The 23,692-nt window shown below is 38.7% G+C and overlaps 1 protein-coding gene across 12 annotated transcripts in view; it reads right to left on the bottom strand.

Annotated features, from left to right (window-relative positions):
* Positions 1 to 23,692, bottom strand: part of GHR (growth hormone receptor) — a 302,031-nt gene that overhangs the window by 24,556 nt on the left and 253,783 nt on the right. For all 12 annotated transcript variants that reach the window (XM_053591481.1, XM_053591537.1, XM_053591489.1 and 9 more), the window contains one exon: positions 5,280 to 5,409. In XM_053591481.1, the coding sequence (XP_053447456.1) occupies positions 5,280 to 5,409 (130 nt within the window). The remainder of the gene's footprint in view (positions 1 to 5,279; positions 5,410 to 23,692) is intronic.

A 23,692-nucleotide genomic window follows, 5' to 3' on the forward strand; every position in this document is an offset into this window, starting at 1 on the left:
TCCTCAGGAAAAAAAGCCCAAAAAGCGGCTTTTTATTACAAAGCAGTGTGGGTGAGTGTTCATTTGTAGTGTCTAGTAGGGTTCCTAAGAGTTCAGAAGAGGGAATGATTTTTCTGGCTTGTCATGGAAGGCTTCAAGTTGGAAGTGAGGTTTTTAGCAATCTTAAAGGATGGGTACAAGTTAGTAGATGACAACAGGGAAAGGAAGAGAGGGAATGAAGTAGTTAAAGAAGTGGAGTAAAGAAGTATGAACATGAGTGTAGGGAGGGGAGCAAGAGACAATGGAATGACATGAAAGAACCTTCTTAAATTAGAATTGCTACTTGGATGGGTGGGAGCATTCATTATCCCCTTGTTATTCAACAGCCTATCAGTTGAGAGGGGATTTATATGGAGACTGACACAAAACCATGTAATATTCCTCGGAGGAAGAAAGAGGTAGGGGTGGCCCTGTGTACGCAGAGGTGCCTGTGGTTGGCAAGCCAGACTGTGGAGGTTTGGGATCACCCTCTGTGCGGTGGGTACTGGGAGGCAGTGGGAGATGAAGACACTGCCCACCAGGGAGGGAGGGAGGAGGCACACACATGTTGCCTTCTTTACAGCTGTTTCTCAGGCTGGTCTGTTTGACACTTGGAGGAACTTGTGCAGTATCAAGGAGTCCTTGAGACAGCTGCTCCTCATCAGCTGTTGGAAAGAACTTGGGATTAAAATGGCAGAGACATTGAGGTCTAAGACAGTGAATCGTTGCTTAAATTCTGGTTGAGATTCTTAGCAGTTGCACACTCTTGAATGACAGGGATATTCATCACTGATGGGAATAGTAAATGGGTAAAGGACAGAAGAAGGATAAAGTGTGTTTGTGTGTACATGTGTGAGTGCATGTAAATGTATTTAGAGTAGCAGGGAAAAGATTTAAAACATTAGGGAGAAGTGGGTCATTGAACTATACTATGGTTAATCTGATACTGACTTTCAAATTAAGGAGGTGTGCCTGGAAGAGCACGGCTTCACAAGATGGCACAGGGAATGAGGCTTTCACAGAGGAGACAGCAAATGTAGTTGGCATAATTGATAGTATAAAAGCTAGAAAACTCAAAATATTAAGATGTTCTAAAGATTAAGAATAGTGCTTAGCAGGTCTGGATTTGTAACAGAGAAATTATCAGTACTGTGTTTCATACAGTTTTTCAACTTTGGCACGTCAGCATCCCAGTCCCCAGAAGGACTATGAGAATCACCTATTTAGATTATCCCTGTCCATGAACTTCACAGGACAAACAACTTAAAGCACTTATCTTAAGCATGATGGATCAGGAATAGCTAGTTCAAAACACAACTCTCAGTCTCATCCTTCCTTAACCAAAGTGGAATTTTATTATAAAATAAATATTTAAAATTTGTTTTCTTTTAAATTATGAAATCTAAACAAATGGACTTATAAAACAGAATCTGTCACCTGCTTTCACTGAATTTCTATACAGATGACCAAAGCCAATTTATGGAAGCTACTCTCTCTGGCTCCTGCTCTCCCAAATTAACTTCTTTAGGTTGTGAAATAGAAAGAATGAGAATCGTACATTGTTAAAAATCAGAATAAAGAGCAAAAGAAATATTTTCCATCTAAAGGTAACCAATTAGAGAAGAAATCATAATTTAGGTTTTAAGGGCAACTGTTTTCATGTCAGTTTTGGGGTTAACATGTAAAGCTTTCCCTAGGAAGTAGCAATGCCCTTTCTCCCTTCTTTTTCCTTGCTACCTTGCATGAAAAATGAAATTTCGCACATAAGGCCAGGGTAATTGTGGGAGGGTACTTAGATGGAGACATCTTTAAGGACTGAGTACACACGTCCGTTTCCTTTGAAAACAAGGCATTTCCATGCAAGGCGCTGAGAGCAGAGCAGCTCAGACATGCTTCCCAGGGCCTCCTCTTGCCACGCCTGTGATTTGCATTCGTGCTGTGTCCTCTCCAAGTTCCAAGGCTGAATTTGGCACCCTCTCCATCACAGGGAGGCAAAGACTGTTTTGAATTAGCTGTCCTGACACGCTGAGGCTGCTGCTTCTGCCAGCTCACCTGGCAAGGAGCAGTGCCAAGCAAAACATGTGACTGCCCATGGGCCTGTGCCTGAACTGTCCTGTTGACAGTCCGACGTGTTTAGATTCCATTATGCTTGAGATACCAAGGCCAGGCCAGCGAACTGAACATGTATTTAGAGTAGCCACCCCCTTCTACCCTCCTTTCTGCCTTCATTGATTCTGGTTTTGGATAAAATCATGGTACAGTTTATTTGTGCGTGGCGGATGGGAAGCATGATTCTATAGTTTCAGCACAATGACAAGAATCAGCAAATGCATCTGATTGTCCCCTTTGTGTAAATGGGCAAAGAGAAGCCTAATACAGGTGCACGCTGATCAGTGCAGCCCCGTCTCAGTACTCCTCACATCTCATTTCGATCCTTCTCAGATAAATTGGGCTGTGGGCTTCTGCTAGTTTGCTAAGACATTCAAAACAGTTATATTCTTATAGAGAAAACACAAAATATTGATTTTGCAAGTTTGAGTTGGGACTTAATCATGAGGTTGTACTTAGGAGTATTTAAGGATGTAACAATTTTTACCCCTGGGATTCCAAACTCCACTAAGGCCAAACCTAAGACATCTTTCTGAATATGTCTGAAATTTTCCCTCCATCTTTCTGCAGCATCCTTGTCAGCACTCTCGAGCCTGGGTTGAGACTGGGGATGTTGAAAGCTCTGGGAGCTACAAGCAGAGTCATGAGGTCCTCAGAGACGAGAATAGGGGACAAATACCTATTGTGAAGCTGTCATATCTTTGAATTTCTGTCTTTGTTCACATTCAGATTTGGTGAATATTGGTGTGGAAACTCTATTTTCATAAAGTGGGCCCAGCTAGAGAGGTTTTTCTGCTATTTCTCTATTCAATTTGGTTCATTGGGCCTGACTGTATAAATAAGTTATTTTATTTGTTTTGAGTGAGCTGGCTCTCTGAGTTATTGGAGTAAAGCTTTCATTTACAAATAACATAACCAATTCCAAACATATTCAAAGTGTTACCAAACACACTATTTTCATGTCTCAATGTATTTATATAAATGGCTTTGCTTACTGGCCCCTACCTCTCCGTAGTGTCAGCTATAATGAAAAAATAGTGTTTTTGGTGCCCAGTCAAAACAACTTAAGGCACTTATCTTATCAGTTTTAGTGTGCCCTGGAGGGTATGTCCATGACACTTCTCTCAAACCTAGAATGTGGGGAAGGCCAGCCTTGGTTGCTAACTCAAAGTATTAAAGAACCCAATTTAGCATTAGAAATGGTCTTATGGGCTCACTGCCTGTGGCTCAAGCAGCTAAGGTGCTAGCCACATACAATGAGTTGGTGGGTTTGAATCCAGCCTGGGCCTGCCAAACAACAATGATGGCTACAACCAAAAAATAGCTGGGCGTTGGTGGCAGGCACCTATAGTCCCAGCTACTTGGGAGGTGGAGGCAGGAGAATTGTTTGAGCCCAGGAGTTGGAGGTTGCTATGAGCTGTGATGCCACAGCACTCTATCCAGGGCAACAGCTTGAGGCTCTGTCTCAAAAAAAAAAAAAAAAAATGGTCTTATGGCATACCAATAATTACAAACAGTAAATAATCAAAAATTATTTTTATAGCCCAGGAATTGAAATTCTATATCATTTTAAATTATTTTTATAATACCAGTAAGAATAACAGCTACCTTTATTGAGTACTTGTTCTGTGTGACTCATTGTGCCAAGGGTGTTTCACATATTGTCTAATAAAATCCTCACAAAAAGCCGTGGGGCAAGTCTACTATCTCTATTCTGCAAATAAGGAGGCCAAGTTCTGCAGAAACTGGCTAATTTGTTGAGAATTACTTGGTAAGAAAGTGCCAGAGCAGGGCAAAGTGCAGGGTGGTTGACCCTGGAGCTCATGTCCTTAACTGCTCACTGCATCTTTCTTCCTTTCCCCTGCTGCTCTAGGAGGCAGACAGCATCATCCTTGGAATGCCGAACAAGAGCTTAGGCTGAAGGGGCCTCGCTAACCTTGCATCTTGGTTTAAGGCTTCCCTGGGGGTTGGGTGGGAAAGAAGAAATAATGTAGTGTTCAAGACTAAAATTTAAAAATGTGAAAAGGTACAATGTAAGAATAAACAGAAAAGGAAATCATCTCAGGTGAGGGGAAATAATTAAACTACTTGGGTGGTAACTATACTGGGAAATCTTTGTCTCATTCTTCCCCTGTTATTTATTTTATAGGATAGGATCATTGGTAAAAATGGAAGAGAAAAGTAGTGTAGTCCTTTGTCGAATGTAACTAGTTAAGGAGGAATGTAATCTATGTTACATAGAAAACAAGCTGTATCTTTTAGAGCATACATCTTTTCAAAAACATCTAAGGCTTTCCGCCACAAATAAAGTAAAATCCAAAGCCTACAAGGTTTGACAAGGTCTGTGCCTAAGTAACTTTCTGTCTCCTCTGCATTTGACTCTCCCCACCTGTGCCGTCCTTTGTGTCATCTGTGCTGTCCTTTGCTTTCCTCAAACATGCCAAAGCCGCCTCTGGGACTCTGCACTTGCAATTCCTCTGCCTGGACATGCTTTCCCCAGACATTCACATGGCCTCTCCTACTTCATTTATGTCTCTGCTCTAACACACCACATTAAAGAGGGCTCCTGTGAACTCCCATTTCCATTATCACTTGGCCCCCCGACACAGGCGCCCACATGCACACACACATGCGTATCCACACAGTCCCTCACACTTTGACACACTCACATGTGCTGTCATGTACCTGCATATCCTCACACACCATGCTGATGTTCTTTATCCTCTTTCTAGATTTATTTTTCTAACAGTTGTCTACCAGTTGACATTTTATTTATTTATTTTTATTGTCTATCTCTCTCCATTGGAAATAAATATCCATTAGACCCATGTGATCCCTGATGTATCTCCAGTGTCTGAAATAGTATCCATCTATTAGGAAGGGCCTAATTAATTTTTTTCAATAAATGAACAAATACTTTTAGGTTATTAAAATAAATCACCAGGCTGGGCGCTGTAGCTCCGTGGTTAGAGCGCACACCAGGGGTGGCGAGTTTGAGTCTCGCCTGGGCGTGCTTAACCAAAATAAATAAATAAAAATAAATAAATAAATAAATAAAATATATCACTTCCATTCCTACACTGCCTGTGACTCAGTATATTTTAGTCAGCACATCCATGGAAAGAAAAATCAGAAAGGCAAGAAGGCTGCACCTTCTAATATAGAACAGCTGTACTGATCCCCGGCGTTTTAAACCATGATGAACCCCATCTGTCCAGTGGCATGAAAAAGTCTCTAGTTCAGGTGAACGGCACTTGGTGAATTTAGGCTTCCCAGAAGAATCTAGAATAAAAAGAAAAGGCAAGGCATGAAATCAAGAAGGGCATATGTGGTCCTAACAAAACGCATACTTAGTGTATAAAGAAGAAACTGTTAGGATGAAAGCCAGCATATTCTGTAGGAGGTGATGCTAATGTCTTCCACAAAAGCTTTTTCCGAGGTCATGGTTTCAGAGCCTGTTGCTTGTCAGTGTCAGCCCTTGATTCTAGAGACAAACCATTTTGCCTTTATTTCAAGCATTATTTCTTAGGGCCTGTTTAAGAGCTGGAGATGAGGGTTTGAGTATAGGTAGTTTATCTGGAAGGTGATCCTAAGAATTAGAGATGAGGGAGAGTGGGAAGGGAAAGAAGAACAGCTATTAATGTGTGTGTGATTGAACTGGTTATCACAGTGGCTAATTGGCCCAAGCTCCAACTCCCCTCCCTGAAGCTACGTAGAGTGTGGTCATCATTGTTCTACAGGATGGGAGACCATGACACTCATTTACTGATTCTAAGCACCTACTGGTTGAGGAGTTCGATTGAGACATTAACTTCCATTTACTTCCAGGCTGTGCACACACGTGGCTGAGGGCCTTTGTGTAGGCAGGCATTTGAGTGTGGACATGGTTGTGTGGACTGAGGGGATCTGGCGTGAGGACCCACAGTATCCACTATAGGTCCATGTTTCTTTTTAGAGATTTTTGATAATAAGTCACTTATGTTTGCATCCTTTCGAAAGATTCAGTCAAACTTCTGAAACTTCTTAAATAGATTCCAAGGCTAAACAACTTATGCATACAAATGTTTTAATTTTTATTTATGAAGTGGAGAATTTCTCTTAATGTGTTAGAATATTAGCTAAAATTGCTTTGCATCTATGAAATCTACAGCTGTACATGTGCAATGGGCAAATCTGAAGCAAAACCATTTTTGTAAATCAATTCGCTGACATCCGTGGCCATTTTGGAGACAGTTAGACTTTTTTAACTTTTTCTTTTCTTTTCATCTTTTTTTTTTTTTTTTTGCTCCTTATATAATTTGTTTTCAGTTCAATCATGAACTTAATATATTTGTTCTCTAACTTAACACTCTCATTCTTGGGCATTAGGGAGGCTCTCAATATTAAAACATCTTTCTGAATACTTTAAAAGATATGTTAAAAATAAATAATATATAAAAACACAAACAAATTCCTGATTTCTAAATTCCAGGCTGGGACCCTGAATTCTGAATCCAAAATGTGCCTTTTTCTTTTTTTTTTTACCTTCAGAAACAAACTCATAAGGGATGGGATCCTTGGTATAAACCTAAACAAATTCATTCAACATACATTATTATTTTGTGCCACGCCCTGTTCTAGGGAGAGAGCAGTGAACAAACTGATAAAAGTCTTGGTCCTTGTTGAGTTTCCATTCTAGTGGGGGCTGGAGGAGGTGAGGATCTTATGTAGAAAAATAAACAGGGTAAGAAGAGATGATACGGCTGGAAAATGGAGAGCTCACCCACACCCATTTCACTAATACCCATATTAATGTAGTGAAGAAACTCAGGTTTGGGAAATGTGTCCTTATAGTCAGACTGCTTATAAGCTAGTGAATCTTTAGAAAATCCTGATTTGAAGATGTGCCTTTATCTCTGGGAATACATATTGGGGATAGCAAGATTATTTTCATAATATAATTCCATGGTTATACCATTGTAAGAAATACTTCTTTTCCTGTACAAACTGAGAAATTTCCATACATTTGGGCATGGACAGGATGTGCCTTGGTACCAAAGGCAGACTGCAGCCCTCTCACTGTGGTCGGCATTTACTAGCCTCGCTGAAAGCACTGAATTGTAGGAGACTGTGTAATCTGTTACAAGTGAGTACAGTGAGAAAGATATGTGTTTTGTTAGGCAAACAGTTATCACACAGTAAAATACATTGGTAAAGGTACTTTTCTATTAGCTGAAGCACTAAAAACACTACGTCAGGTCCTTTTAAAAAATTAGTAATTATTAGAACACATTTTAAACCACAACAATTTTAATGCCTTCAGGTTTGACGGGAATATTTCACATTCTGACTGTTTTAACAGAAGGTAAGAAGAAATGCACTAGATTAGAAATTAAGAGATTTGGAATTCTAGTCTTGGCTCTGACACTATTTAATCTTGATCTTCCTCAGCCATTTGGCCTTCATTTTCTTCAATAGGGAGCCTGGAAAAGATGAGATACAAGGTTCTATACAACTTTACTTTTATAATTAAGAGACATACATAACCATTAACAGTAATGTATAGATCAAAAACATAATTTTGGCATTTGAGCTGAAACAACTAGAGAATGCCAAATGCAAAGGCCGTTCAGGCTCCTATATTTCTTGTATAAAATGCCTGTCACATAATGGTAAGAATAACAAACCCAACTTCAAAACTTGAAACAGAAAGGAAAAAAAGAAAACAAAAAAACTTTGTCTACTGGGGGATAAAAATTTTTTTTTTCAAAAAAGAATAATTTTGAAACACATTTTGCACCCTTCTTCTCTCTTTCTTTTATGCCTGGGTATATGCTGTTAAGCACAGCTCCTAAAGTTGCCCCAATGATTCCTGCCTTCTGTTACTTACAGCCTGTATATTTCCTTCCCTGGGAACTTGCATCTAACCAGCAGAATATGGCAGCATTGAGGGATATCACTTTCATGATTAGGTTACATAAAAACTTAGACTTCTGTTTTACTAGAAAACTCTGTTGCTGGTTTTGATGAAGTAAACGTCTGTGTGGGGTAAGAACCACATGGCAAATAACTGAGGGTGACCTCTTGCCAACAACCAGCAGAAAGTGGCCTTCAGTCTAACAAACTTTGAGGAAATGAATCCTGTCAACAACTGTATAGACGAGCATGAAAGCTGATCTTTCCCCAGTTGAGTCTTCAGAGGAGACCACAGCCCTTGCTGACACTTTGGCTGCATGCTTATGAGAAAGCCTGAAGAAGAGGACTCACCTGATGGGTAATTTGGAGTAAGGGTGGAAATATTATTAACTATTTATACAAAATAAATGAATCTAATATATCAGAACTTGAAAGCAGTGCTCAAGAACAACTCACACTGTTCTTAACAAATGAAATGTATCATGGTGAATGTGGCAAGTGTGTAACTCCTCTTTTGGAGGTAGGAAGAGCTGTATTGTGGGAGGGTGCTGAGTTCTCCTCATGTACTTCCAGCCCCAACTATAAGCACCATGGCTGAAGACATCCAGTATTCCTAAAGTCAAGATCCTTAGTGTCACCCTGAGGTTTCCAAGTCAAAGAGGTACTGGCATAATCTTAAAGTGAGCATCTTTTTCACTATATATAAAAATACTATTAAAATCTTATTTTTCCATTTCACTGGGAAGACAACAAATGGCTAATATAGGCTCTTAGATCCTCTTTGATGAACCACGAACAATAGTCATTTATGAACTCATCATATTTCTCGCTCCATTATGGTATTTTTAGATATTACATTATGTGAATATCTTACACATATTATCTCATTGAATGCTAACAACAGCTTCAGAAGGTGGGGGTTATTTCCAGTGAGAAATGGGTAAAACTAGAGATTAAATGGATTTCCTACATTTATACTCCTATAGGTAGCAGAAACAGGATTAAAACACAAGTCTGTATGATTTCAATCTAAGCTCTTCACACTAGTAAAATATTGTGTCTTTTTTGTTCAATAATATTTCTTGCTATTCTAAAAATTCTCAGAAGGAAAATGATAAGCTCAGACAGTCCCTTCATTCAACTCTCAGAAATCAATAACCTGACAAGCCTCAAGAAAAGCAATTCCAAACAATGAATGCACATGGGAATCAATGGAGCTATAAAAAATATTGATGCCTTGGCCTACTACCAGAGATTTTTTTAAAGTTCCCCCAGTGCTTACATTGCATAGCCCAGGTTAAGAACTAGTTTTGTAGAGAAATAAAGTTGTATGTAAGATCAAAAAGGTGGCTTTCAAAATTTTTAAAACCCTGATCAGTTGTAGCAGAGAAAGCTATCAAGAGTGGAAGACATTGGCATGAACTCCTGAAAGCCTAGTTCATTAAGGTGTAGGGAGGGTATGAACATTATCACCCTAGAAAAGTATAATAATGCTTCATGATCAATGCTTGCAGAACTGAGAGCTCTTTTAAGTATCTGTACAAATCGGTACATCTAAATTATAGTTCTACCCAAACTTCTTTCTGATAGACTATAGTTTATAAACAGCAATAAAAATTAATAAACAAGATGTCAAATTGGCATTCCTATTTAAATTGTTATTTAGAAAACTTGAAGAGTTTGCTAAATTCAAGTACTGAAAGTTAATGAAACTTGATATTATATCCAAATCTATGCTGATAGAGAGATGGTGTCAGAGGGAGTTGGGAGGAATTTCTGGCTGTAACAGTTGACTATGATTATCAGTTTTGCTGGTCATATTGGCTGGGAAGGCTGAAGTTGGATTCCTTCTTCACTGTCTAGTGGCCTTCCCACTTTGAAGAAGTAGTATCTTCTCAGAGAGTACATAGAAGGAGCACATCAAGCAGCTATTATATACCAAAGTGTTCACTTGTGTTTTTACACTCTGTCCTCTCACCAGAGATGCTTTTCTATTCTCAACTTACAACAACATAGAAACAAAAACAAAATGCAAGCAAATACAAATTCCCAAAGTCTGCTTGTGGTTTAGAGCTAGGAGAGGAGGAGGAAGAGGAGTAATTGAAGTGGGAGGGGAAAGTGGGGAGGTTAGGAGTCTTCGAAGGAAAAGGCTGATCTTTAGAGAGCTCCAGCTGTGGAGCAGAAGGCACTCAGTGGCTATCTTCCTTAAAGGGAGCCCCTCCACACACCACATCCTGTGCACCGTCCCCTGGTAGCAGTCCTGAACAGTTATTATTACCCCTGAACAGAGGGTGGAGGACTTAGATACCTTGTGTGAGGTAGGGGGTTGAAAGGAAATCCTTGCCTTCTGATAAAAATGTAACTAATACACACTTGACAATTTCTGAGGCAGCAGAGAACAACCAGAAAAGGAAGGAAACAAAATAAAATAATAGTCCTTAATATAATTAAGAAAACTCATTGAATTAAATGTGCATGAAGATGTACTAAAGAAAATGACTTTACAGAGTAAGTAGATGATCTTCAAACATGATTTTAATCTTCAATGATAACTGAAATGATTCTAAGACCAAAACAGAGTATGTGGTTATATGTGCATGAAATACATAAGGAAAATACTGTAATTAAAGAAAAGAAGATTGAACCAAATGACTTTTGGCCCATGGTGTTGGATTTGGATTCTGCTTTAGAAGATCAGTTAGAAGATCAGTTTTAGAAGAGCAGAACAGTCACAGCATGCTCATTCTCCCTGATCTGGATAAAGAATGGTTATTGCTGAATATAAGCCAAAGTGAGGAAATACTACTGTCGACTGAAATAGCTTTCATATGTTCTGAGGATTGCATAAGCACAGTGGTCAAAGCCAACTATGGGGAAACTATAATGTTCCTTCCAACAAATAATAATTAGGAGATGGTGTTTCCACTATGTCTGCACTGGCTTTGGATAAAATCTTTAAGTGCCTGACAAACGTAAATGTATCAGTGATTTAAGAAAATTTTTGTGCTTAGCCTTTACATTTTAGGTAAGGCAGTATTGTAGAACTGTATTATAGAACAGAGCATGCACGAAGCTGAGTTTTAAAGTCCAAGGAAGGATGTGAAAGTGTCATTCTTTCATAAGCAAAAGACATTATTGCCTTCAACATCATTTCTTTTTCAAGTCCCCTTCTTAGAGAGCAACAGAATGAGGAGACAATATGACAGCAACTATGACTTGAGAGTCACCATGTGCCAGACGGTGTCCTACACATTACAGATGTTAATTCCTCTCATTCTCGTAACTATGTAATTAGGTAGCTACTGTAATTTTCACTACTGTAAAGAAGAGAAAACTGAGGTGCAGCAAAGTAAAATGACTGGCCCAACATCCCTTGATACTTAAGTGGTACATACCCAATTCCAACCCAGCAGTTGTGCTTCAGAGTCTGTATTCTTAATCACTACACTTGTGGCTTTCAAAGAATAGATATTTTTATATACTTACAATATTTTTAATATTTTAAAATAAATATTCACACATATGTAATATATATGCATATATACATATGTAAAATAAAATACCTCAAAATTACTTTTACTGCCTGCAATGAAATCTCATGCTGCTTGCAGTCCATAAATTGATTCACTAATGGGTCACCACTTTCACTTGGAGAAACATTGCACATGAAGCTAGTCTTGCCTCCATGAAAGTTGAAAATTAATAGGAACATTGTCTGTAATTCCCTCAAAGCAAGGCAAAAATGTTTCCTTTATCTGGCATGCGCTATGAGAATATCAACAGAACTGTATTTTCCAGGTAATGGAAATTTTTGAAATTCTTTTTTCCTAAAATTTATGAATCTCTAGATCATTAACAAAAATTGTTAAACATCATTTAACAAACTGTATGATTTTTCATGGGGGTCAGGGATTATCCTACTGACTTAGGGTATAAGTATGCATAGGCCTGCTGGGAGAGACTGGCTTCTTGGCCCTGCAACTAAGGAGCTTCACCACTTTGCTTTGACTGCAGCTTCGTATGAATCATGCAGAATCCTTTCCCTGGAATGACATCATTTATTAAAACAATAACAGAGAATTGGCAGGGAGAAGATGGTCAACTGGAGCCAGCTTTCAACAGAAGCTCCCATCTAGAGGGAGACATAATGGCCAGAAAGAATCCAATAAAGCTGAAGGTCAGGAGCTGAGCTGAGAGAGAAGATTGATAACTGCACGTCATCCCAGCTGAGGCAAGCGATGACTCCAAGGAAGCAAATTTCAGGTACAGACCCATCCCAAAGAGGATGAGTGTCTGTCCCCTCATCCAAGAGAGTGACTTGCTGTGTGATCTCTACAAGAAGTGAGCAGTGAACTGAAGACCTCTTGTCTCACCCCATGGGAGAGAGTTGCTGGAGGCTAGGACTCCTTCTCTAGAGATGCCCTGCTGTGAGCCTGGGAATTCTCTGGCCCAGCATGAAAGCTGAACAAATACTTTCCCTGCCATTTTGAACTCCCAGTCCACCCTTCTCCCCTTGCCTGGCAGTCTAGAATCCCAACCCCTGCAGAGACCAGAATGTTGGTAGTTCGTTGCTAGGACTGGGCATTTCACTGCACTGAAACAGTGAATCCAATAGCAGTTCAGAAAGGCACAGGGGGAGGGTGTCTGGTATGGCTCTGCAAATGTGCAAATCAGTGGTGGGCAGAGGCTTGGAAACCTGTGCAGAGGCACTTGCCATGCAGCATCAGCGACAGTAGAGCCATCTCACTGGGGTCAAATTTCAGAAAGACACCTCCCCACTTCTGGACTGCCAGAGGGTGCCAGACCTCACCCTGCAGGGGTACCAGAGGAGCAGTGTGGCTGGGGCAGAGGCACAGTCTCTGAGAGAGAAAAACATTTGCTGCATTGTTAACCTCTGGCTTGGAACAAACTCAGGTGGAACACTCCCCAGTTTCCATTGAGCACTGAGGTAGTCAGGATCCAGCACCCACTGGCAGCTGGTGGCTGAGTGTGGTGGCCTCGATGAGGAGGCATTGACTCCCCTTTGACTCTGGCAGGTGCAAATTCCTGGTGCATTTGCTCATTGGAGGGAACTGGGCCACAGCTCTGTGGGGTTACCAGAGACTGGGCTTGATGGAGGTGCAAGGTGGCGAAGGAGGCACCAGCCCCCTTGGACTAACTTTTTTGCTGGTAGGATCTTTCTGACTCCATGGAGCACTGGAGTGAATCACACTTGAGTTGCCAGTGGACCCCTGCTGTCTCATTGCTGGAGACCTTTTGAACTCTCCCACTTTATCTGCATTTGTGCTGACTGGGACAATTGGTTTGGAACTCTTGACCTGGGTCAATCACCCAGGGACCCTCCAAGGTTGTGCTCTGATTGTGTTGTAGTGGGAGGGTCTGATTCTCCTCTTCCAGTTGTTACCCATGGGGGGCAGGGTGTCTTAGTTACTTGTATTTCTCCACAGCTGAGATTGCATCCCAAAGGCACTGATTCACTAAGATTGGATAGAGACTAGCTGAATACAAGACGGAGCCACCTAGTCCCATCACATCAAGCAGGTCCCCAGAGTCTCAGGCTGCAGTACTGAACAGGACCTTTGTAAAGCTGTAGAGGAAAATCCACAGTCACCAGTCCCAGCTTTTTGGTAAAGGGCTGGTTAATTACAACTCCAGGAGCCCTCAATCCAATTTCACCTTACCAGCTTCTGCTGTAGCCAAACAGTGAAACATAATCATGGGGTAGAATCAGTGGAAAAGCTCTGGCAACATGGATAATCAGAGTAGGTCAACTCCCCCAAGGAATGACAAAGAAGACACAACAGACGATCCATTCATAAACAAATGGCTGAGATGTCAGAAATCGAGTTCAGAATTTGTATGGCAAATAAGATTAATAGAATTGAGGTAAAGTTGGAATTAGAAATTCAAGGAGTAATTCAAAAGTTGTCTCAAGAATTCAATGAATTCAAAGACACGATCTCCCAAGATTTTCTCACAATGAGGTAAGACATTGCAGCCCTCAAAGATCTGAAAAATACAGTAGAATCCCTCGGTAACAGAATGGAGTAGGCAGAAGGAAGAATCTCTGACACTGAAGACAAAACTTTTGAATGTTCCCAAATGTTCAAAGAGGCAGAAAAGTGGTGAGCAAACTGAGAGAGTTGTGAGGTTACTCCAAAAGAGCAAACATTCACCTTATAGGAATTCCTGAAGGGAAAGAAGATGTTCCTAAAAGCACAGATGCTCTAATCCAAGATATAATCAAGGAGAACTTCCCAAACATGGCAAGAGATACTGAAATTCAGATAGCAGACATTTTCAGAACCCCAGCATGACTCAATCCAAATAAAGTATCCTAGACACATTGTAATTAACTTTGCCAAAGTTAACATGAAGGAGAAAATTCTGCAAGCAGCTGGACGTAAGAATAATAACTTCCAAGGGGAAGAATATTAGAATGACTGCAGATCTCTCAGCTGAAACTTTTCAAGCCAGAAGAGGATGGTCATTGACCTTCAATCTCCTAAAACAAAACAACTCTCAGCCCAGAGAGAGAAACCTGTGGGAATACCTTTGGCATTCAGCCAAACTGAGTTTGATTTGTGATGGAGAAATCAAACAATCTAATGACATACGCATGTTGAAGAAATTTGCCATAACTAAACCAGGTCTCCAGGATATTCTCAGACCCATCCTCCACAATGACCAGCACAATGCTCTACCACCAATGTAAACTCTCTCAGAAATTATTGATCAAACCCCAACCTCCACAGTGGTGAAAGGATTAAAAACATCCACTGGACTTTCAAAAAACTTGACACCCAAAAAACTACCGGGCTTGGCACTGCCTGTGGCTCAAAGGAGTAGGGCGCTGGCCCATATACCAGAGGTGGCAGGTTCCAACCTGGCCCCGGCAAAAAACTGCAAAACAAAAACCCACTACTGGGCTTATCAATTCTCTCAATTAATGTGAACGGTTTAAATTGTCCTCTAAAGAGGCACAGATTGGCTGACTGGATACATAAATTCAGATCAGATATTTACTGTACACAAGAACCTCGTCTTATCTTAAAGGATAAAAATAAACTCAGGGTGAAGGGAAGGACATCTATAATTCAGGCAAATGGAAATCAGAAAAAAGCAGTGGTTGCAATTTTATTCACAGATACAATAGGCTTTAAACTAATAAAGGTGAGGAAAGATAAGGATGGTCACTTCATATTTGCTAAGGGAAATGATCAATATGAAGAGATTTCAATTATTTAACATTTATGTGCCCAACCAGAATTCTCCTCAATTTATAAAGGAGACGCTAACAGACATGAACAATTTGATATCTTCCAGTACCCTAATAGTCAGAGATTTTAACACCCCTTTGGCAGTGCTCAAACAATAAACTAAGCAAAGAAAGTTTGTACTTAAACTCGACCCTAAAACAAATGGACTTAACAAACATCTATAGAGCATTTATCCTAACAGAATTGAATACACATTCTATTCATCAGCCCATGTAACATCCTCCAAAATTGACCACATCTTAGGTCACAAGTCTAACCTCAGTGAATTTAAAAGAATAGAAATTATTCCTTGTATTTTCTTAGACTATTCCGGAATAAAAGTTGAACTCAACAACAAAAGGAATCTTCATACTCATACAAAGACATGGAAACTAAATAACCTTGTGCTGAATGATAGCTGGGTCATAGAGGAGATTATGAAGGAAACTACCAAATTTTTGGAACAAAATGATAATGAAGGCATGAATTATCAGAACCTGTGGGATACTGCAAAAGCAGTCCTAAGTGGGAAATTTATAGCATTGCAAGCCTTCCTTAAGAAAATGGAAAGAGAGGAAGTCAACAACTTAATGGGACATCTCAAGTAAGTGGAAAAGGAAGAACATTCCAACCCCAAACCCAGCAGAAGAAAAGAAATAACCAAAATTAGAGCAGAATTATATGAAATTGAAAACAAAAGAATCATTCAAAAGATCAATGAATCAAAAAGTTGTTTTTTTGTAATGATTAGCAAAATTGATAAACCTTTGGCTAACCTAACCAGAGAAAGAAACATAAAATCCCTAATACCATCAATCAGAAATGACAAAGGCGAAATAACAACAGATACCTCAGAAATTAAAAAAAACCCTTAATGAATACTACAAAAAACTCTATTCTCAGAAATATAAAAATCTGAAGGAAATAGACCAATTCTTGGAAGCACGCAACCTTCCTACACTCAGCCAGAAAGAATTGAAAATGTCGAATAAACCTATATCAAGTACTGAAATAGCATCAACTATATGAAATCTCCCAAAAAAGAAAAGTCCGGGACCAGATGGCTTCACAACAGAATTCCACCAAACCCTTAAAAAGGAACTAGTCCCCATATTACTTAACCTTTTTCAAAATATAGAAAAAGTGGGAATACTTCCCAACACATTCTATGAGGCAAATATCACCCTGATCCCCAAACTAGGAAAAGAACCAACAAGGAAAGAAAATTAAAGACCAGTATCTTTAATGAATGTAGATGCAAAAATATTCAGTAAGATCCTGGCAAACAGAATCCAGCAACACATTAAACAAATTATTCACCATGACCAAGTGGTTTGTATCCCAGTGTCTCAAGGTTGGTTCAATACACATAAATCTATAAACATAATACACCACATAAACAAAATAAAAAAAAAAGACCATACGATTTTCTCAATTGATGCAGAAAATGCTTTTGATAATATCCACCAACCTTTCATGATTAGAACACTTAAGAAAATAGGTATGGAAGGGACATTTCTTACACTGATAGAGGGCATCTACAGAAAACCCACAGCCAATATCATATTGAATGGAGTAAAATTGAAAACATTTTCACTCAGATCAGGAACCAGGTAAGATTGCCCATTGTCTCCACTGCTTTTTTACATTGTAATGGAAGTTTTAGCCATCACAATCAGGCAAGAGAAGGTGATCAAGCATAAAAAATACACTGCTGGGACCTGATCAAACTAAAAAGCTTCTGCACAGCCAAGAACACAGTAAATAAAGCAAGCAGACAGCCATCAGAATGGGAGAAGATATTTGCAGATTATGTCTCCAACAAAGGTTTAATAACCAGAATCCACAGAGAACTCAAACATATTATCAAGAAAAGAACAAGTGATCCCATCTCAGGCTGGGAAAGGGACTTGAGGAGAAACTTCTCTGAAGACAGGTGCAAGGCGTACAGACATATGAAAAAAATGCTCATCATCCTTAATCATCAGAGAAATGCAAATCAAAAACTACTTTGAGACATCATCTAACTCCAGTAAGATTAGCCCATATCACAAAATCCCAAGACCAGAGATGTTGGCCTGGATGTAGAGAAAAGGAAACACTGCTACACTGCTGGTGGGAATGCAAATTAGTACATTCCTTTTGGAAAGATGTTTGGAGAACACTCAGAGATCTAAAAATAGATCTGCCATTCAATCCTATAACTCCTCTACTAGGTATATACCCAAAAAACCAAAAATCACATTATAACAAAGATATTTGTACCAGAATGTTTATTGCAGCCCAATTCATAATTGCTAAGTCATGGAAAAAGCCCCAGTGCCCATTGATATATGAATGGATTAATAAATTGTGATATATGTACACCATGGAATATTATGCAGCCTTAAAGAAAGATGGAGACTTTACCTCTTTCATGTTTACATGGATGGAGCTGGAACATATTCTTCCTAGTAAAGTATCTCAAGAATGGAAGAAAAAGTATCCAATGTACTCAGCCCTACTATGAAACTAATTTATGGCTTTCATATGAAAGCTATAACCCAGTAATAACCTAAGAATATGGGGAAGGGGGAGAGGGAGGGGAGGATGGACGGAGGGAGGGTGATTAGTGGGATCACACCTACAGTGTGTCTTACAAGGGTACATGTGAAACTTACTAAATGTAGAATATAAATGTCTTAACCCAATAACTAAGAAAATGCCAGGAAGGCTATGTTAACCAGTGTGATGAAAATATGTCAAATGGTATATAAAGCCAGTGTATGGTGCTCCATGATTGCATTAATGTACACAGCTATGATTTAATAATTAAAAAAAAAGAATATTCAAATAGGATCAAATAGGATCAAAGGAGATCAAACTTTCACTCTTCACAGATGATATGATTTTATACCTGGAAAACCCTAGAAACTCAACTACAAAACTCTTAGATGTGATCAAGGAATACAGCAATGTCTCAGGATACAAAATAAATACTTGAAAGTCAATAGCTTTTATATATACCAAAAATAGTCAAACTGAAAAAACAGTCAAGGACTCTATTCCTTTTACAGTAGTGCCAAAGAAGATGAAATATCTGGAAATTTACCTAACAAAGGATGTGAAAGATCTATATAAAAGAACTATCAAATTCTGAGAAAAGAAATAGCTGATGATGTTAAGAAATGGAAAACATACCATGCTCATGGCTGGGAAGAATCAACATTGTTAAAATGTCTATACTACCCAAAGCAATTTACCAATTTAATGCAATCCCTGTTAAAGCATCACTGTCAAACTTTAAAGATCTGGAAAAAATAGTACTTCATTTTATATGGAATCAGAAAAAACCTCAAATAACCAAGACATTAATCAGAAATAAAAACAAATCGGGAGGAATGATGCTACCAGACTTCAGACTATACGATAAATCTACAGTGATAAAAACAGCATGGTACTAGCATAAAAATAGAGAGGTAGATATATTGAACAGAATAAAGAACCTACAGATGAACCCAGACACTTAACATCATTTGATCTTTGATAAGCCTATTAAAAATATAAATTGGGGGAAAGATTCCCTATTTAATAAATGGTGCTGGTGAATTGGCTGGCAACTTGTAGAAGACTGAAACTGGACCCACACCTTTCACCATTAACAAAAATTGACTCTCACTGGATAAAAGATTTAAGCTTAAGACATGACACTACGAAGCTATTTCGAGAGAGTGCTGGAGAAACACTTGAAAAAATTGGCCTGGGAGAATACTTTATGAGGAGGACCCCCCCAGGCAATTGAAGCAACACCAAAAATACGTTACTGGGATCTGATCAAACTAAAAAGCTTCTGCACAGCCAAGGACACAAGTAAGTAAAGCAAGCAGACAGCCCTCAGAATGGGAGAATATATTTGCAGGTTATGTCTCCAACAAAGGTTTAATAACCATAATCCACAGAGAACTCAAACATATTAGCAAGAAAAGAACAAGTGATCCCATTTCATTTTGGGCAAAGACTTGAACAGAAGCTTCTCTGAAGAATATAGGCGCAAGGTCTCAAGACACATGAAAAAATGCTCATCATCTTTAATCATCAGAGAAATGCAAATCAAAGCACTTTGAAGTATCATCTAACTCTGTAAGAGTAGCCCACATAACAAAATCCCAAAACTACAGATGTTGGTGTGGATGCGGAGAAAAGGGAACATTTTTGCACTGCTGGTGGGAGTGTGAGCTAATACATTACTTTGGGGAATAAGTTTAGAGAACACTTAAAGATGTAAAAGTGGATCTGCCATTTGATCCAGCAATTCCTCTACTAGGTATATATCCAAAAGACCAAAAATCACTTTACAACAAAGATATTTGCACCAGATTGTTTATTGCAGGTCAATTCATAATTGCCAAATCATGGAAGATGCTCAAGTGCCCATTGACTCATGAGTGGATTAATAAATTGTAGTATATGTATACCATGGAATATTATGCAGCCTTAAAAAAGATGGAGACTTTACCTCTTTTGTGTTTACATGGATGGAGCTGGAACGTATTCTTAGTAAAGTATCTCAAGAATGGAAGAAAAAGTATCCAGTGTACTCAGTACTATTACGAATCCACTTTATAATCACCCTCACTTTCATATGAAAGATAAAACACAACTGTAGCCCAGGATGAAGGAGGGAAGAGGAGAGGGAAGGGACGGAAGAGGGGAGGTTGGATGGAGGGAGGGTAAATGGTGGTACCACACCTATGATGCATCTTGCAAAGGTATATGTCAAATCTATTAAGTATAGAGTATAAATGTCTTAACACAATAAGTAAGTGAGGTGAAGACTGTGTTAACCAGTTTGATGTAAACATTCCAAATTGTATATAAAATCAGCACATTGTACTCCATAAATGCATTAATGTATACAGTTATAATATAATAAAAAAAGAATAAATAAAATTAATTGGCAATTCCAACAAAAAATAAAAACTTCAGCAATTTCCTTCTATTAGTAAAGACATTTTTAATAAAGCCATAATGCAATAAGAAAAAAACAACAAATTTTTATCTTGAGAGTTGCTATGACAACTGATGGAAGCTAACAGGAAATTACTTTTGATAATACTGAGTATAAACTAGAAAGTACTGATTCTGAAGTTAGACTCCATGAGTTCCAATCCTACCTCCACCACTTACAATCCGTGTAATTTTGGGCAAATTACTTAAACTGTTCAGTTTTCTCATCTGTAAAATGGGGATAAGAATAGTATGTCATAGGGTTATTGTGAAGATTAAATGAGCTAATATATACAAAGCTCTTAGAACAAGGCTTGGTACAGAGTAAATACTACATAAATATTCACTATTATTATTTCCACTCTCACAGTCAGTTGTGATTGCCAATTTATGATTTTTAGCTGCTATTTCCCTTGAGAAGCAAAGGATGAACATTGCTAAATCTGAAATATATCCTGTAATTATAAGTTCATTAGTACTAGCTGAAACATGTAATTATATGTCCATTGGTACTAGGGGAAATAAACAAGAGTAGGTGGTGACAGCTATTTCCCTCACCTTTATTTAAAGGTGATTTTTTTGTGTTTGAGCTCTAGCTATCAAAGGCTGAGTTCTGTAAAACTGGAGACTGTTGCTATATTATTACATATTAGTTTAAAAAAAAATTCAAGCACAGGCCTTCTCTGCATTTTCCTGAGAAACAATTAACAGAGAATGCTGCAAGTCTATGAAGCAGAATTACGAGACTCGTGCAGATACTATGGGGCTGGCTCTTTAGGGATCTCTGAAATATTTAGAATGCTACTCAATGCTTTTCCCTGGTGACCTGGGCACTCTGGAATCATAGCAGAAGCTTTATTGGTTCGTGGGCATTGCTCTTTTCAGAAAAAGTGTATTATCTAGGAAAAGTGCTGCATTGGAATTTGGGGAATTCAGATCTCTCACACTCATAGTCCATCCAGCTATACAACCTCTCCCAGCCAAAGCCTCCCTGAGAATACAAGCCTGGGTAGTTGAATTATACTTTTCTTTTCTCTTTCTTTCTTTCTTCTTCTTTTTTTTTTTTTTAAAGGAAATTTAGCCTAAAGTTTTTGCTGGGGGCTTCTTGGGGACTAGATTCTTTGCTGATAGCTGCTGAGTTTACGGAATTTTGCATAGTGCCTGGCAAAATTAGGCTGAGAAGAAGAACCCCTCACCCAATTTGCTGGAGTTTTCCCTCTTGAAGCTCTGCTTTGAGGCAAGCATTCTTCTCCTAGTACTGTCAACGTGTTCTTTTGTTTGAAGACTTTCAGGAATTCAGTAATTCCTCCACTTAAGAGCATCTTAAGCCCCTTTCAATAAAGGTCATGTCCTGGATGGATGCTTGTCCATTAAAATATGGTAAAAAGAGATCTGTAAATTTCTTGGCTTCTTATTATTGTTAAAAGTAACTGAACTGCCTTATAAATAACATAGTGCCAAAGAGCACATTTGAAAAAGACTAATAAACATTTTTCTTTAACCTATGGAATTGCCAAGTGGTTGTGAAACTACAAATATACAGTTCCAAAAATAGTATAGGCTATTGGCAAAAGAAAAAAGGTTTTCAACTAATGATGGGCACTGGCAAAAATGTAATAAAATATTTTCTAGCAGGCAATCCTGAAGGTAGGAATTTGTATTTATACTTGATTTCCCCTATGATTCTTTGTAAAACTGGGGAAGGTACAGCTGTGTAGGCTTCTGCTTAGGCGCTTTCTGGCTTAGGGTAGAGAACAAGAGTTCACATGTTCCCCCAAATTGTTTATTTCTTCCTTTCTTTCTTATTATTTAAATTAAACTCTCATAAACTTTTATAAATGAATTCCTGGTGCATTTAAAAAATTGTAGAGTTGGCTCAGTGCCCGTAGCACAGTGGTTACGGCGCCAGCCACATGCACCGAGGCTGGTGGGTTTGAGCCTGGCCTGGGCCAGCTAAACAACGACAACTGCAACAACAACAACAACAAAAAATAGCTGGGCATTGTGGTGGTCACCTGTAGTCCCAGCTACTTGGGAGGCTGAGGCAAGAGAATCACTTGAGACCAGGAGTCTGAGGTTGCTGTGAGCTATGACACTACTGCACTCTATGGAGGGCGACAGCTTGAGACTCTGTCTCAAAAAAAAAAAAAAATTGTAGAGTTGATGCAAATAAAGGAATAGTCTGCATTAGTCTGCATTTCTAGCTGTTTTAAGATAAATTTCGAGTCAACTGGACTTTGTAGTGTCTTCCTGGCACTTGCAATCTGGCAGGTGACATTAGCCAGATGCAGCTGATGCAGATAGTTCAAGCAGTCAGGAGATGGAGTTGCACACACTACTGCTGGCATGTATCATTTAACTTGTCACCAAAACTTGCTTTTTGTAGTTAAAATGTATTAATTCCCGTAATATTTTGTTTGAACATGATTTGTCCTAGTTTTCAACATATTTGCTCAATCACCTTCCTCTCCTCTTTTCTTTCCCCTGCATCACATTTACCTGGTGAATTTAATTTACAGGCAGTCCCTGGGTTATGAACAAGGTAAGTTCTATAGGTTTGTTCTTAAGTTGAATTTATAAGTGAGCTGGAACAGGTATATTTACCTATTCCCCGTAATACCCTCTGTGTGTAAATGCCTGTCATACTTAAGTTGGATATTTGTAAACTAGAGACTACTTGTACTTAATGGCTTTCAATTTATTTCATTTAATCATCTTGGACAGAGTGATCATACACTTTTTTGTCAGATTTAAAATTTTCTCTCTTCTCCATGTCAGGCTTTTACCTGTCAATTCTCTTAAAAGCCTAGTGACTGTTAAAGGGGATTGTTAGGTAGAAAGGTGGGGCACCACTTCCCTGGTGCTCTTTTCTCTGGCTAGAGAGGCTAAGGCAGGTACACCAGCTTAATGTTCTGGTAATATAGCCTTCCAGATGATGGAAACATAGTGCCTTAAAAAAGAACTGACTTAGGAAACAGAATTTTACTAATTCTTGAATAGTTTCCACTATGTTTTCTTCTAATAGTTTTACAGTTTCAGGTCTTATATTTGAATCTTTAACACAATTTGAGTTTATTAATGTATAAGGATCTAATTTCATTGTTTTGCATGTGGATATCCAGTTTTCCCACCACTATTTGTTGAAGAGACTGTCCTTTCTCCATTGTATATGTCAGTACCTTTATTGAAAATCAATTGACCATAGATGTGTGGGTCTATTTTGGGGCTGTCTATCCCATTCCATTAGCTGATGTGTTTCTTTTCATGGCAGTATCTTGCTGTTTTGATTACTATAGCTTTGTATTATATTTTATTATGCCATTGCATGATGCTTCCAGCTTTGTTCTTTTTGGTTAAGATTGCTTTGTCTATTCAGGGTCTTTTGTGGTTCCACATCAATTTTAGGACTGCTTTTTATATTTTTA

The sequence above is a fragment of the Nycticebus coucang genome, chromosome 1 (assembly GCF_027406575.1).
Source record: "Nycticebus coucang isolate mNycCou1 chromosome 1, mNycCou1.pri, whole genome shotgun sequence".
In the NCBI taxonomy this organism is placed as follows: domain Eukaryota; kingdom Metazoa; phylum Chordata; class Mammalia; order Primates; family Lorisidae; genus Nycticebus; species Nycticebus coucang.